The sequence below is a fragment of the Artemia sp. Qi Xiang Cuo genome, chromosome 9 (genome assembly GCF_049724085.1).
Source record: "Artemia sp. Qi Xiang Cuo chromosome 9, ASM4972408v1, whole genome shotgun sequence".
Lineage (NCBI taxonomy): Eukaryota > Metazoa > Arthropoda > Branchiopoda > Anostraca > Artemiidae > Artemia > Artemia sp. Qi Xiang Cuo.
This window is the reverse complement of record NC_142802.1, coordinates 19,343,570-19,359,884: the sequence shown is the minus strand read 5'-3', so window position 1 is coordinate 19,359,884 and position 16,315 is coordinate 19,343,570. Positions and strand designations below refer to the sequence as shown.

The following is a 16,315-nucleotide window of genomic DNA, read 5'->3' as shown; positions in this document are numbered from 1 at the left end:
GTAACTCCTAAAAAAAAGAGTCAGATCAAAACACAAAGTGTACTATTAGAATCGCCCTGTCCGAAACCGCTATGTAGGAAACTTACAACTCCTTGGCTTTAACAACAAAGAAATTCCATTGGCTGAAAAAATAAGCTAAGTTGCTTGAACTGCGAAATTTTGCATCAACGGCATCGTTTTTTTTCAATTTTTTCTCCGCGGCTAGCGGGGCACTGGAAAATCATAGAGAGCTGTATGATGTCTCATGTGAAAGTAAATTGCCACATCTAATGTCTATTGTAAAAAAAATATATTTAAAATAAAATATTTTACAAAAAAACTGCATATGTACAAGCTTGATAAATGATGTCATAACTGTAGATTGTAACCACATATGACGCAATAAGTGAATGCAATATTTATAGACGGTTATCTTTTGACAAGATGCGAGACAAGGCGAATCAGAGTAGCTAAAACCAATGACAGTGAAATAATAAAATCCAATATAAAGAAGAAAGAATTGTGCGGTTAGAAGACATGCGACAGCGAGTATCAAAACAAGTAAAATATTTCTTGTCAAAAGATAGAGCTGTTTAAGGGCTTCTTTTAAATTATACTAAATAATAAACCTTTTCCCAGAAAAAACGGAAATATCAAATAGCTCGCCATGAGCATGGTTTCCTCCACTGCTAGCGGGCATTGGAACTTCATAGAAGGGTTCATCTCGTTCTAAAGAAAATTGTTATATTTAGTGTTTAAGTTTAGTTGATTCAATATCGGCCAAACTTGATGAGATTTTGCAGCCAATGTCTTAGTTTATGTTTTATTGGCCTTGGACTCAGCTGGTCTCTGTGGAGTAGAAAGGTTGGTGATGAGAGTAAATTAGGTTTCAGTCAAATTCTACCTTAAGTAACAGTTAATATCCTTGTTATTTCTTTTTGAAGTCCATTATCGACTTAAAATCAATGGAAGGGGAGAAAACACGACCTTTGAAATCTTGTAAGCACAATTACTAGTAAATAACGTCACGTCATAAATAAAATCACCGAAAATTGATCTGAAACCATTCAATTACTCTACGGGACCGCAACTAAATTTAGATGGGATTATTACTAGGTGTTTCACTGCATGTTGATAGATATAAGTCCAACCTTTTACATCGTCACTCGGGTTCACCCCAACTGTGATTCATAGATCACTTCAAGTAACTTTGATCCCGTTACCTTACGTAGACTTAATATTATGAATGATGTTTCCTTGTGTGTGAATGTCCATTTGTTTAATTAATTTAAAGCTTTTCAAATAATTAATTAATCTAATTAGTTGTGTTTTTGACGATTATATGCGAACACTCAACTAAGTTGAAGGGTAGTTTAATCATTAATAAAAATCTACGGAAAAGTAATCCAAATGAAAGCATGACTATGGTGTCACTTCGACAATTTAATCATGAAAAGGCAAATGAAACCACAAGATTAGGGAAGTAGATATCGGTTCTGTAAATGAGGAGCTGTATCCTAGGGTGAGATCCAAAGAGAATGGGTAACTAATATGAGTTACTTCAAGTAATCTTCAGAGCGTAAAACTACCACAAATCACCATCAATAAATAAATGAAACCCAAAACAACCAGAAAATACAATAAATAACCGAGTCATACTCAAAATGAGCAAAAATTTAAGATGAGAAGAGGTGACAACCCCCATGCTTCTTAAGAAAAGAACATTATTTGCACTTTACTGAAAACAAGATACATTTTAAATGATTTCAACTTTTTTACTTTAATAGATAAAGAATTTATGAAGACTTCAAGGAATAAATATCAGTATACGAATATTAAACTGAATATCCACTGTCATTTTTTTTTTTTTCGATAAAGTGCAAATTATGATCTGGTTTTTAGAAGGCATGGGTTTTGAAAGCTCTACTCATGTTAATTTTTACTTTAATTATTGTCATTTCTGTTAGATTTGGGTTTTTATTATTTATTTATGGGGATTTGCGGTATTTTTACGCTTGAAAAATTATTTGAACTTATTTCGGCTCATTTTTGGTTTAATGGGGAGCTCTTTACTTTTCTTTGAAAAAATTGTTTTGTGGAAAATTTGTTTTAATTAATGCCTTACAAGGATAGGACTTTTGCTAAAAATTCTCTATCAGCTGAATCTAACGCTTGCTTTTAATCTATAACACAAATATACCAGTACAATATTTTACAACTATGCCGTCAGGCTGAAACTTCCAGATCTTCAGCAATTTTATCTAAGGCCTCTACTTCACACCTCCTTAATTCATATTTTAATGCTTTCTCCACCTCTTTTTTTTCATATGATCTATCACTCAAATAATTATTGTACAGGCCCTTCCTCTTCACTATTAAAAATAAAGCATTTTCACAAATATTCCTAGCTGCGTTTCTAACTTTCTTCCATAAGACAGTATCAGAGACTTCACAAACGATTTTCCTAAAATTATTCCATCCAGCTTCTACATTGTCAAATTTTAAACTCTGCAGTTTAGTATTAGGTGTTCCTGGACAGTGTATATCAAATTCTCATCCTGGAGTCTACCAACATCACAACTTCCCGGAAGGTAGTTACCCTTCCTAAATTTCACCTTTAAATTAACCCTAAATACTACTAATGATATTTACTTTTAACATCAATAACAGCACTCCTATATACCCTAGTATCATACATTGATCCTTGGTGTACAAAACATAATCCAAGCCAGTCTTTGGTTTACAAAACATAATCCATAAGGTTAGCTGTCTTACCAGTAGCGTTACTTATGGGCCATTTTATATCCAAATACTATATTGCTTACAACTAGATTGTTACACCTACAAAATTACAGCACTCTGTAGCCATAACTGTTTTTTTTTCCTACACTAAATTCACCGAGGCTAGGATACCATCTATCCTATTTCTACAAACCTGGGCATTAAAATCCTTTCATAAAAATACCATTTTGCTACGTGAGACCCTGTCTATTTGTTCCTGTAGCTGTAAAGACATTCTAACCATCCGTATAATCTAAGACTATGAGAATTTTACCCTTCCGCTAGATTGCATGCTCTCCCATAGCCTTTTTTTTTTAGAAAACAATCCATCAAAATATTTGTAATAAATGCGGACAGGACACATCCCTGCTTAGCTCCTGACTTAACACCAAACCAACTACTAACCTCACTTCCTACCTAAACCGCAACAATATTATTCTCATATACAGCACTGATAATTCGCGACACTTCTCAATTATTAATGTGAGAGTGACAATTTGGTCAAAGTATCCTCTCCCCTTCCTAAATCACTGGTTCTTCTCGTTATTCATTGTTCAACTTTGTCTAAACTATTTCTCATTCTATTGAGTATTATCATGCCAAGTATATTTGCTTCCTACAGAAATCAGGCTAATGCCTCTGTAATAATCATGCTAATCCTTAAAACCTTCCTTAAAAGGGGGTTTAATTAAAGTTTTCCTAAAATCACCAGGTACTTTCCCTTCTTCAAACATTATACTAATGGTCTTCTTCAGTAATTTATCTCTAACCTCTTAACCAACCTATTTTAAACACTCATTTACATCACTGTCAACACCTGAGGCACTATTATTTTTCTATTTTTTTTAGTACCCTCTCTGACTCATCTTCGCAAGATCAATGTTTCCTAACTTCCAAATTGTCGAAAAATTTTCATTCATTTCTGTATCATTTCCAACAAAAGTATCATGGCTTAATATATTCTCAACATGTTCTCTCTTTAGCATTCTCCCTATCACTCCCAGCACTAATATATATATATATATATATATATATATATATATATATATATATATATATATATATATATATATATATATATATATATATATATATATATATATATATATATATATATATATATATATATATATATTTATAGGACAATTAGTGTAAATTTAAAGTTCAAACGTTAATTAAGTACCATCAAACTAAACCTATATAAATAAAAATGGTCAAGATAACTGATTCTGGCAAGTGAACTGCACAATTCTTCAATTGTCCAAATTCAAAATTCCTACCTTTAAATTCCTGGTGATTAGATTATTTGAAAAGTCAATTGCAGTCAGAAGTTCTAAAGCGAGACCAGGATCCCTCTGTTTTAACGCAGCAGCTGCCGCAATTTCAACTCCCCTTCTCGTTACATGCTCCCTATCTTGTCGACATATCTCCATGGCCAACTTGTAGCTTTCCGGTGTATTCTTATAGAAATAGAAACGAATAAACAAACACATAGATTGAGCTAAACCTACGATTATGGCAAATTTACCAAACCTTATAAACCCTGAATACATTCTAAGACCACACTGGCTATAAGTGACAAATGAAACTCAGAGAGGAAAGAAAATAACAAAATCAAAAATAAAATCAAAAAAGGTGAAAAACAAGGATTTTGTCAGCCAGTGGCGAACCATGAAAAAGAAGAACTAAGCAAACATTTCGAAAAGGACCTCCACCGAGTCGTCCTCAGTGCTAAACAAAAAAGAAAGAAAAGAAAAAAAAACAATGAAAATCGAATTGGTTGCTTTTTCTTTTCTTTTTTGGTTTAGAACTGAGGACGACATGGCGGAGGTCCTTGTCGAAATATTTGCTTAGTTCTTCTTTTTCATGGTTCGCCACTGGCTGCCAAAATCCTCGTTTTTTCACCTTTTTTGATTTTATTTTTCATTATGTTGTTTTCTTTCCTCTCTGAGTTTCATTTCTTATAAATCCTACCAAGAAAGGTGGTACCAGATTAGAACTTCCTTTTATGTTTTTTCTATAAGAAGATCTTAATAAGAGCAAATTGTACAGTCAGCATGTTTTGTCACCAATTTGTCTTGAATTTTGCCCTTTAATGTTATTATTCATTTTTGTCAACTGGCACATATAACATTAAATTTCTAAATTTCTGCTTGACGGAAAAAATCGAGAAATTCCATTGGAAAGCCAGTTTTGGGGCAATATTCAGTACCTAAACAGCATAATTTTCGATTTTTTTTTTGCTAAAATTTTCCTCTTTTGGTGAAAATTTCAAAGAAAACTAAAGAGCCATATTAAAACTTAAAATAATAAGGAATACAGTCATAAAATAAACGTAATTAGTCAAACTTAAAACGCACGGAAATTACCAGGAATGAATAAACTAAACATAAAATAAATACAATTACGAATAATCACATCAACTGCAAAAACAACAGGTATTACTATGGATGAAACGTAAAACGAATACACATTAAAATTAAAAATAAAGTCAAACTAGAAAACGAAAAATAGCTAGACATCTGATGACAAGGCCCCGTGGAGTGTTGCAGCAATTGTGATCCATGGGTCACAGTTGTGGAGCAACACATGTAACTAAATTTCACGGGTGATAAAATGCATATAGTTAACAAAGTACTAATTCGAATTAATTCCAATGCTTGTGTATATACCGTGTTTTATTTTTCTTAAGTAACTTTTAAGTTTTGACCAATGTTTTTTTTTTTTTGTTCTATCTAAGCTTTATGACTTCTGGTCAATGTATAAATCTTTTTAAGTATTAATGCTAATTTCAGTGTGCAAAGACTATTGGGATTAAAAGCCAACCAGAAACAGAATGTTTCAATATTAAGCGGCAAATTGTGGTCGAACTGGCGATTGAAATAGGCTCTCGCTTAACACAAAAAAAGAATGTATATACAATTTAGTATTTTTTGTTTTGTTTTGTTGTTTTTTTCTGTTATGTGTGCAAACGTTGATGCTTTATTTGTATATTGATATCAAAAATTTCCTTCAGACCATCCTAACCCCGGAATATAAATATTAAATCAACCACATTATCCAAGAATTAAATTGTTTAAGGGGAATTAAATTTGAACTCAAATTAATCATATAGTTTCAAATATAACTTCAAATCTAATTTAAGTAAAAAAAAAAAACTGATATAAATGCTTAAGTCATTGTGGGTCAAACTAAAAGAAAAGATGCATATTAGAAAGGTTAGGAAAAGAGAAATTTATAGTTTTCAAACAAAAAGAAAAAGAGAGAAAAGAGTAACAAGGATGAATCCAAAACAAAAATTGACATCCCTGAAATCAGACATGGCATGACACTTGGCCATAAAACATAACCTTAAAGAAACCAATTGAGGTTGTATGCACAGAATGACCCTTAAATAATGGCAGAATAAGAAGCATATTCGAAACACTTAAAATTTGATGTTCCAGAAGTAAATATTTAGAATTGGGGAAAACTCTGCTAAAGCAGAGATCACTGTGGTAACCATAAAACTAGGCAGAAATAATTTAATAAGAAATAAAATATTTAAAACGCAAAAAATACAAATTACTAAGTTTCAAAATACCAATGATTTACTAAGATAAGAAAAAGCAGCCTTTATGTGAGGTTTGAAAAGGAAATTACTACTAACCACTTTCGTGGCTAAGTACGTAAATTGGTAGCTTTTGATGTAGTTGACTTTTGGTATATAACGTTAGATTTTTGGGACTGAGGGCACACTAATCTATTTGCCGGGGTAACCTCTGTCCGTTTATTTTAGGAACACCTTGGAATATTGTATGTGTTCTAGTATCTTATTGTATTGTACTTTATCGTATATTGCTTATAATTTTTGATACCAATAGAAATCTACTTTATAACAGCTCATAACAGCTGGTGGCAACCATAAATTTACTTTACGAGACGTGGTGGCCCTGTTTTCGCTAATCTTAGTGCACAACTAAAAAAACATAAACTTACTTTAAGAGACGTGGTGGCCCTGTTTTCGCTAATCTTAGTGCACAACTAAAAAAACAATAAAACATCAAAACCTTATTGCCTTTATGACCTTTAGTTTTCTGTTGTCTAAAACTTGGTAGCAGAAAAAAATAATCATAAAAAACTAAAATAACTTTACATAAGTGATAACCACTCATAGGCAATAGGCTATATAAAGCTATCCTCAGATCTGCGCTGCAGATGTGAGGATATTAGGGGGGTCGGATTTAATACTACGGTGTGTGTCATTTGAATCCCCTCCATAGTTTATACGACCATCTCTTCCATTAAAACCATATATGTCCCCGCAGTAAAAGGTACAGCCCTTCCCCCAGACTCTGGGGGGGGGGGAGTTAAGTTATGCGTTGAGAGCATTCTTCGTTCTTCGACAGACACTTCGTATCGAAGGAGTTATCGTAAAAACTTAAAAAGGGCTCATTCGATTGGAAATTGGGGTTGCTAGTGCCCTTTCTAATAGTCGAAAGTAATTGTAGGGCAACTAGCCCCCCCCCCACGGCCCTCATTCCCCCAAACACATCCAATAAAAATTTTGAGATAGCCATTTTGTTCAGCGTAGTTGATTTCCAGATAGAAAATATCTTTTTGAGGAAGACACTCCCCCACTACCCTCGGGGCAAGGGTTTGAAGTTATACCCTGAGGGCATGTGAGGTTTTAATAGAAGGCGTTGTTGTAGAAACTTCAAAACAGGCTCATTCGATTTGAAATTCAAAGGGCTAGTGCCCTTTTTAATAGTCGAAAGTAACTGGTGGGCAACTAGCCCCCCCCCACACGCTTTTATTCCCCCAAACACATCCAATAAAAATTTTGAGATAGCCATTTTGTTCAGCGTAGATGATTTCCAGACAGAAAATATATTTTTGAGGAGGAGACTCCCCCAACACCCTCAGGGCAAGGGTTTTAAGTTATGCCCTGGGAGCATATAAGGTTTTTATAGAAGGCGTTGTCTTAGAAACTTCATTCGATTGGAAATTCAAAGGCCTAGTGCCCTTTTTAATAGTCAAAAGTGATTGGAGGGCAACTAGCCCCCCCGCCCATCATTCCCCCAAACACATCCAATCAAAATTTTGAGATAGTCATTTTTTTCAGCGTAGTTAATTTCCAAATAGAAAATATATTTTTGAGGAGGATATTCCCCCGCAGCCTTCAGGGCGAGGGTTTTAAGTTATGCCCTGGGGACATATAAGGTTTTTATAGAAGGCGTTGTCGTAGAAACTTCAAAAAAAGCTCATTCGATTGGAGATTCAAAGGGCTAGTGCCCTTTTTGATAGTGGCAAGTGATTGGAGGGCAACTGCCCCCCCCCCCCACACTCATCATTCCCCCAAACACATCCAATAAAAATTTTAAGAAACCCATTTTGTTCAGCGTAGTTGATTTTCACGTATAAAATTTGTTTTTGAGGAGGTCACTTCCTCACAATCCTCAGGGCAAGAGTCTTAAGTTATGCCCTGAGGGCATATAAGTTTTTATATAAGGTGTTGTTGTAGAAACTTCAAAACAGGCTCATTCAATTGGAAATTCAAAGGGATAGTGCCCTTTTTAATAGTCGAAAGTGATTGGAGGGCAACTAGCCCCCCCCCCAAACCCATCATTCTCGCACACATCCAATCAAAATTTTGAGATAACCATTTTGTTCAGCGTAGTTGATTTCCACATATAAAATAAGTTTATGAGGAGGACACTCCCCCATAACCCTAAGGGCAAGTTTTTTAAGTTATGCCCTGGGGGCATATAAGGTTTTTATAGAAGGCGTTGTCGTAGAAACTTCAAAACAGGCTCAATCAATTGGAACTTCAAAGGGCTAGGGAACTTTTTAATATTCGACACTGATTGTCGGGCCCCTCACCCCCCCCCCACGCCCATCACTCCCCCAAACACATCCAATCAAAATTTCGAGGTAGCTATTTTGTTCAGGGTTGGCTTGTTAATTTCCAGATAGAAAATATATTTTTGAGGAGGAAACTCCCCCACTACCCTCAGGGCAAGGGTTTTAATTTATGCCCTGGGGGCATATAAGTTTTTTATAGAAGGCATTGTCGTAGAAACTTCAAAACAGGCTCATTTGATTGGAAATTCAAAGGGCTAGTGGCTTTTTTCATAGTCTAAAGTGAATGGAGGGCACCTAGCCCCCCCCCCATGCCCATCATTCCCACAAACACATCCAATAAAAATTTTGAGACAGCCATTTTGTTCAGATTAGTTGATTTCCAGGTAGAAAATATGTTTTTGAGGAGGACGCTCCCCCAAAACCCTCAGGGCAAGGGTTTTAAGTTATGCTCTGGGGGCATATAAGGTTTTATAGAAGGCGTTGTCTTAGATATAAGGTTTCTATAGAAGGCGTTGTCGTAGAAACTTCAAAAAAAAGCTCATTCGATTGGAGATTCAAAGGGCTAGTGCCCTTTTTAATAGTGGAAAGTGATTGGAGGGCAACTAGCCCCCCCCCCACGCCCATCATTCCCCCAAACACATCCAATAAAAATTTTGAGATAGACATTTTGTTCCGCGTAGTTGATTTTCAGATATAAAATATGTTTTTGAGAAGGATAATCCCCCATAACCCTCAGGGCAAGACTTATAAGTTATGCCCTGAGGGCATATCAGGTTTTTATTGAAATCCTTGTCGTAGAAACTTGAAAAAGGGTTCATTCGATTTGAAATTCAAAGGGCTAGTACCATTTTTAATAGTCGAAAGTGATTAGTGATATTTTGTTGTTATTGTTTAGACCAGGACACTTCGTACCGAAGGAGTTGTCATAGGAACTTCGAAAAGGGCTCATTCGATTGAAAATAGAAAGGGCTGATGCCCTTTTTAATAGTCGAAAATGATTGGAGGGCAACTAATCCCCCTTCCACTCCAACCATCCCACGCCCACCCTCCCATTTGCCCATTATGTTTAAGAACAAAATGTTGCCTTAAGATTAAATCAAAATGCACTGTGATATTGTTAATTCCAAATAAGGCATCTCAGCAGTAACCCAGGAACGAATGAGGATGTTATGTTCCAACTTTCGGGACTACATCTGCTCTTACAATGGAGCCTAATGAAAATAGCGTAAGTATATCCATAGTGTCAATAAAAGTAAGCAGACTTGTTTGCGAATAGTATCAAGTTTTTCCTTTCAGGCCAACTAGAGAAGGTATGAAACTAAATTAAACAGTACTGTTTTCGTCCAGATTTTTAAAAGGCCGTATGTTGTTAAAAATTGCTGAAAATTTTTCTCCACCATACAAATAGAAGGCCAAACTATAAAGTCTTAAAAAACGAAAAGATTTAAACTGTTATTTTCTTTTTCCCTGAAAAGACAATGTCAATATAAAACGAACAAAAATTAATTAAAAAAAACTTTTCCCACAAAATAAGTTTTTCAAAGAAAAGTAAAGAACTCCATTAAACAAAAAATGAGCAAAAATAAAATCAAATAATCTACCAAGCGTGAAACTATCACAAATCAGCATCGATAAATAAATGAAACCCAAAACGAATAGAAATTACAATAAATAACCGAGTCAAACTCAAAACGAGCAGAAATTAACATAAGTTGGGCGCAAAACTCCTATGCTTTCCCAAGGCCAGAACAAAATTTGCACTTTACTGAAATAATACAAATGAATGTGCATTGTCAGTATAATATACATATACTGATATTTAGTAATCAAAATGTTAATATTACTTGATTTATTAAATTTATAAAAGCAAAAACATTTATATTTTTTTCAGTAAAGTGCAAATTTTGTTCTGGCCTTGGGAAGGCAACTATTTTTAACAAAATGGCTATCTCAAAATTTTTATCGGATGGACATTGGGGGAAAGGGCGTTAGGGGGGGGGGGGGGTCTAATTGCTCTTCAATCTTTTTTGACAGTTTAAAAGTGAACTAGAACTTTCAATTTTAAAGCAAATGAGCAATCTCTGAGGTTTATGTGAGCATCCCTTCTAAAAGAACCACATATGCCCCCAGGGCATAACTTACAACACCTGTCCCTGGGCCCTGGGGGGTTGTGTTGACCCTGGAGTTTTAATATCTGATGTTTGAACTATATTTATAGCCATCTTAAATTTTTTATCGGATGGGTTTGGGGAAAAAAGGCGTGGAGGGGGCAGGGGCTAGTTACCCTCCGATCTCTTTTGACTCTAAAAAAGGGAACTAGAACTTTTAATTTCCAATCTAATGAGCCCTCTCTGAAGTTTATACGAACGTCCCCTCCATAAGAACCATATGTGCCCCCACGACATAACTTAAGATCACTAACCCCGGGCCCTGGGGAGTTGTGTCAACACCGGAGTTTTTGTTATCTGATATTTGAACCATTTTTTTTTCAAAAATGGCTACCTCAGAATTTTTATCGGATGAGTATGGGGCAAAAGGGCGTTGGGGCTAGTTGCCTTTGATCTCTTTTGACTCTTAAAAAGTAAACTAGAAATTTCAATTTCCAATCAAATAAGCCCTCTCTGAAGTTTATACAAGCATCCCTTCCATAAGAACCAAATATGCCCCCACGGCATAACTTACAAAGACTGCCCCCCGGACCTGGGTGGTTGTGTCAAAACCAGTTTTGTTATCTGACCTTATAACTATTTTTAACAAAATAGCTATCTCAAAATTTTTACATGATGCATTTGGGAAAAAAGGGCGTGGGGGGGGGGGCTAGTTGCCCTACGATCTCTCTTAAAAAACTTCACTTCTGAAGTTTATACGACCTCTCCTTACATAAAAAACTTATATGACCCCAGGGCATAACTTAAAACACTTGCCCCGGGCTCTGGGAGTTTTTGTCAACATTAGAGTTTTTATTATCTGATGTTTGAACTATTTTTAACACAATGGCTATCTAAAAATTTTTATCGGATGGACTTGGGGGGAAAGGGCGTGAGGGGGGGGGGGGCTAATTGCTCTTAGATCTCTTTTGACAGTTTAAACGTGAACTAGAACTTTCAATTTTAAAGCAAATGAGCAATCTCTGAGGTTTATGTGAGCATCCCTTCTAAAAGAACCATACATGCCCCCAGGGCATAACTTACAACACCTGTCCCTGGGGCCCTGGGGGGTTGTGTTGACCCCGGAGTTTTAATATCTGATGTTTGAACTATTTACAAAATAGCCATCTTAAAATTTTTATCGGATGGGTTTGGGGGAAAAATGCGTGGAGGGGGCAGGGGCTAGCTGCCCTCCGATATCTTTTGACTCTGAAAAAGGGAACTAGAACTTTTAATTTCCAAACAACTGAGCCCTCTCTGAAGTTTATACAAGCATCCCATCCATAAGAACCATATTTGCCCCCAGGACATAACTTAAGATCACTAACCCCGGGCCCTGGGGAGTTGTGTCAACACCGGAGTTTTTGTTATCTGATATTTGAACCGTTTTTTTTTTCAAAAATGGCTACCTCAGAATTTTTATCGGATGGGTATGGGGAAAAGGACGTTGGGGCTAGTTGCCTTTGATCTCTTTTGACTCTTAAAAAGTAAACTCGAAATTTCAATTTCCAATCAACTAAGCCCTCTCTGAAGTTTATACAAGTATCTCTTCCATAAGAACCAAATATACCCCCACGGCATAACTTACAAAGACTGCCCCCCGGACCTGGATGGTTGAGTCGAAACCAGTTTTATTATCTGACCTTATAACTATTTTTAACATAAATAGTTATCTCAAAATTTTTACATGATGCATTTGGGAAAAAAGGGCGTGGGGGGGGGGGGGCAATTTCCCCTATGATCTCTCTTAAAAAGCGAATAAGGACTTTCACTTTCCAAACAAATTAGTCCTCACTGAAATATATACAAGTATCCCTTTGATAGGAACCATATATGCCCCCAGGGTATAACTTAAAACACCCACCCTCAAGCCCTGGGGCGTTGTGCCAACACTAGAGTTTTTGTTATCTAACCTTTTAACTTTTTTTGACAAAATGGCTATCTCAAAATGTTTATCTGATGTATTTGGGAGAAAAACGGCGTGAAAAGAGGGGGGGTTGCCCCCCGATCTCTTTTGAATCTTAAAAAGTGAACTATTGGAGGTTTATTGTGCGGGGTCACCACTTTTAAAGGCGAAAATGGTGCAAAGAGTTGCTATGCCACTTACTGGAGGGGGACGGTCCCTCTTTGGCCCCAAACTAGTGGGGTTTCTGCGGTTACTCCAACGGTTCCTTTACACTAACGTGATCGGGTGGTATATGTCCAAATTTAAATCCAAAGTTTACAGATAAGATTGTCTAACTAACCCTTTCGTCTCGGCCTAAGCTGAAAAGTAAAATAGGTACATAGAAAAATTCTTACTATATTCACAGTTGCACGTATAAAAAGAACTGAAAACAAAAAGGGACAAATTCTCTCAGCCCGCTAACTGCAGCACGCGGTGGGGTTACTAGGGGTGGTAAAAACACTTTCCAGCCAATCCCAGGGCTCCTAATATACTGGCCAATCTCCCTAACTGCGCACTTTTTCCCTCGTGGTCAATTAAACACGTACGCAGTTAAGAGGACCCAAAATGGCGTCGAAAAAAAATAGGAAAATTAACATTTATTGTTTAAGGAAGGAAAATAATGAAGGGGTCCAAAGAAATGAAGAGGGGTGGGACATGTATCTGAAAACTGAAACCCAGGGTTTCAACACCTCCCCCCTATGATAAAGGGCCCCCACCCTCATCGGATTGGCTGAAAACTCAAACTCAATGTCATAACACTAAACTCAAAATCATTAGACTTGTATCTTCTCTTCTACCAATGCCTGTGCTTCCTCTGGTCTTCCAGGTCTTCCAGGTTTATTTCTTCCTGAGAGCTCCTGCCGTGCGAGGGTTTCTGCCTTGCCGAGTAGTATGGGGTATTTTGAAGTTTTCCTCATCTTTCAGCATCCTCTCTTCCTCCTCCGTTGGAAATACTATAACTGTCTATACTGAACTATAACTGTCACTTTCCAAACAAATGAGCCCTCTCTGAAGTTTATACGAGGATCCCTTCCATAAGAACCATATATACCCCGAGTTATAACTTACAACGCCAGCCCCTGCGCCCTGAGGGGTTGTGTCGACGCAAGAAATTTTGTTATCTGACACTTGAACAATTTTAAACCAAATTGCTATCTCATAATCTTATGTGATGCATATGGGGGGGGGGGGAGCTAGCTGCCCTCCCAACACTTTTGACTCTTAAAAAGTGAAATAAAACTTTCAATTTCCAATCAAACGAGCCCTCAATGAAGTTCATATGAGCATCCCTTCCATAAGAACCATATATGCCCCCAGGGCATAACTTACAGCCCTTACCACCGGGCACGGAGGGCTGTGTCGACACCGGAATTTTTGATATCTGACCTTTGAAATATTTTTTAAAAATGGCTATCTCAAAATTTTATCTGATGTATTTGGGGAAAAAGAGCGGGGCAGGGGGGGGGGCTAGCTGCCCTCCGATCACTTTGATCACTTTTGACTCTTAACAAGTGAACTAGAACTTTCAATTTCCAATCAAATGAGCGCTCTCTGAAATTTATACGATCAGCCCTTCCATAAGAACCTTATATGCCCCCAGAGCATAACTTATAACGCCTGTCCCCAGACCCTGGGGGGGGGGGGGTTGTGTGGACATCGGAATTTTTTTTATTTGACTGTTGAACTATTTTTAACAAAATGGCTATCTAAAAATTTTATGTGATGCAATTGGGGAAAAAAGGGCGTGGGGGGGGGGCTAGTTGCCCTCCAATCACTTTTGACTCTTAAAAAGGGCACAAGAACTCTCGATTTCCAATCGAATGAGCCCCATTTGAAGTTTATGCAACAACCCCTTCCATATGAAGTGCCTATGGAAAAAAATTAGCAATAAAACATTGGAGCCGTATGGGCTTTTCTATAGGCAACGTTATAGCATTGCCTCTGATAAGACAGAGCCATGATTATTGGCCAGACTATTTTTCTGTCAGGAGAATAATCTGTCTACAAAACTATTTTCATTCAAGCCTATTTTCACAAGGCAATTTCTATACAGACAATTTCTGGCTGAACAACTTCATCAAAAGTTCTTGATTCATTAAATCCTGTCTAGCGACAGAAATTGATTGCTGAATATTTTGCAATGACATTTCGAAAGACAAAGAAATTTTTAGATTCATAAAAATTAAGTTTTATTTTATTTCAAATAGTGGAAAATATTATGTAATGGCTTTTCAGAGAACAAAAAATTCTTCAAAATTAGAAAATTTAAATTCTCTTTTAGTGAAAATGATTTACCATAGACCACATTCCGGTTCTAGACAATAGTCCATTATTGATCAGAAAAAAAATACCGAATTAAATGGTTTAATTGAATTCTTAGTAATTTAAATCATCTACACATTCAATTATCAAAAAAATAATTGTATTAATTATTTTTCTTTAGTCTTGTGATTTTTGGACGATTTCTCTAGCTATTTTTACTGGAACAGTGGCAGCCATGGCAGTCACCGCCGCTGATTTTTATACATAATGATATGTTTAAATTATATTTGACAAAAAAAAAAAAATTTTTAGCGCCCAAGTTTTTCAAATGCTTGGAACAAATTAATATTTTGTCAGCTCTCATACTCACCATAGGATTATAATTTGACATATTTTTTTCGTCTTTTGGAAACTACCGACACAATTCTATATAAGATTTAGATACATACAAACATACATACAAACATATTCGTACATCAGAGGAAACTCCTCAACTTGGTGTCAGCCAGATTGAGCAATAATAAACATTTTTTTTTTTTTACTTGCACCAGGTTTTAATTAATACTGACTATAAGTGACTATCAGTCACCGCTCCTCATTGTTTTCTTCGAAAACGGGAGCTGGTTATCAAACCCCCTTTCCAAATCTCCAAAGGCGGGACTAGAAGGTATTTACATTCACAATTTACCCCCCCCCCCCCAATGAGTCCATCATGGTCAGACGCTGTTGTCACTGATGTTTTTTTAATCAATCTCGATATTTAAATATTTAGTAAATTCTGAGAATCTTCTTACCTGTTTATAACAAGACGCTAAAACAATATTTGACAGAGTCTTGACAAAAACAAGATTACTAAATTTCTTCGATTTGATTACTTCGAAGACATCTTTAATTTCGCTATGCATATTGTGCTCGTACAATAAGGACATCAGTAATTTTAGGCTAGATAAATCTTCAAACAATCCGTCCAAATCTGGGTCGCAAAATGTCTAAAAAAGATAATTTTGTATAGGAAAGACATGGAAAATAGAACAGGACTTTACCGAAGGAGACAAACCCAGAGAAGCGCCAGGAGCACGTGCCCAAAATTGCATCGAAGAATTGCAAAAGTTTTGTTTATTAAACCTGAATTCAAAGCATTTGTGAAATACTTCAGACACAACTTTTATGTTGCAAAGAGAGATTTGCAGAGGCCGGGCAATCTAACATAACAAAGTTTTTAATTAAACAGAGAAGGAAAAAAGCGAGAGACAGAGATTTTTCAATTCAAAAAACTTAGACAGAGAGAGAGAAACAGAAAAAGAGAGGGATTAAGACAGAAAGAGATAAAGGGAGGGGGAGATAGAGAAAGAGG

General features: G+C 36.2%; 1 protein-coding gene across 2 annotated transcripts in view; it reads right to left on the bottom strand.

The window, feature by feature from the left end:
* LOC148948399 (pentatricopeptide repeat-containing protein 2, mitochondrial-like) overlaps positions 1 to 16,315 on the bottom strand; it is a 447,312-nt gene that overhangs the window by 7,814 nt on the left and 423,183 nt on the right. For both annotated transcript variants that reach the window (XM_089094334.1, XM_089094335.1), the window contains exons 4-5: positions 15,756 to 15,950; positions 4,041 to 4,220 (exon numbers count right to left, since the gene is read on the bottom strand). In XM_089094334.1, the coding sequence (XP_088950460.1) occupies positions 4,041 to 4,220; positions 15,756 to 15,950 (375 nt within the window). The remainder of the gene's footprint in view (positions 1 to 4,040; positions 4,221 to 15,755; positions 15,951 to 16,315) is intronic.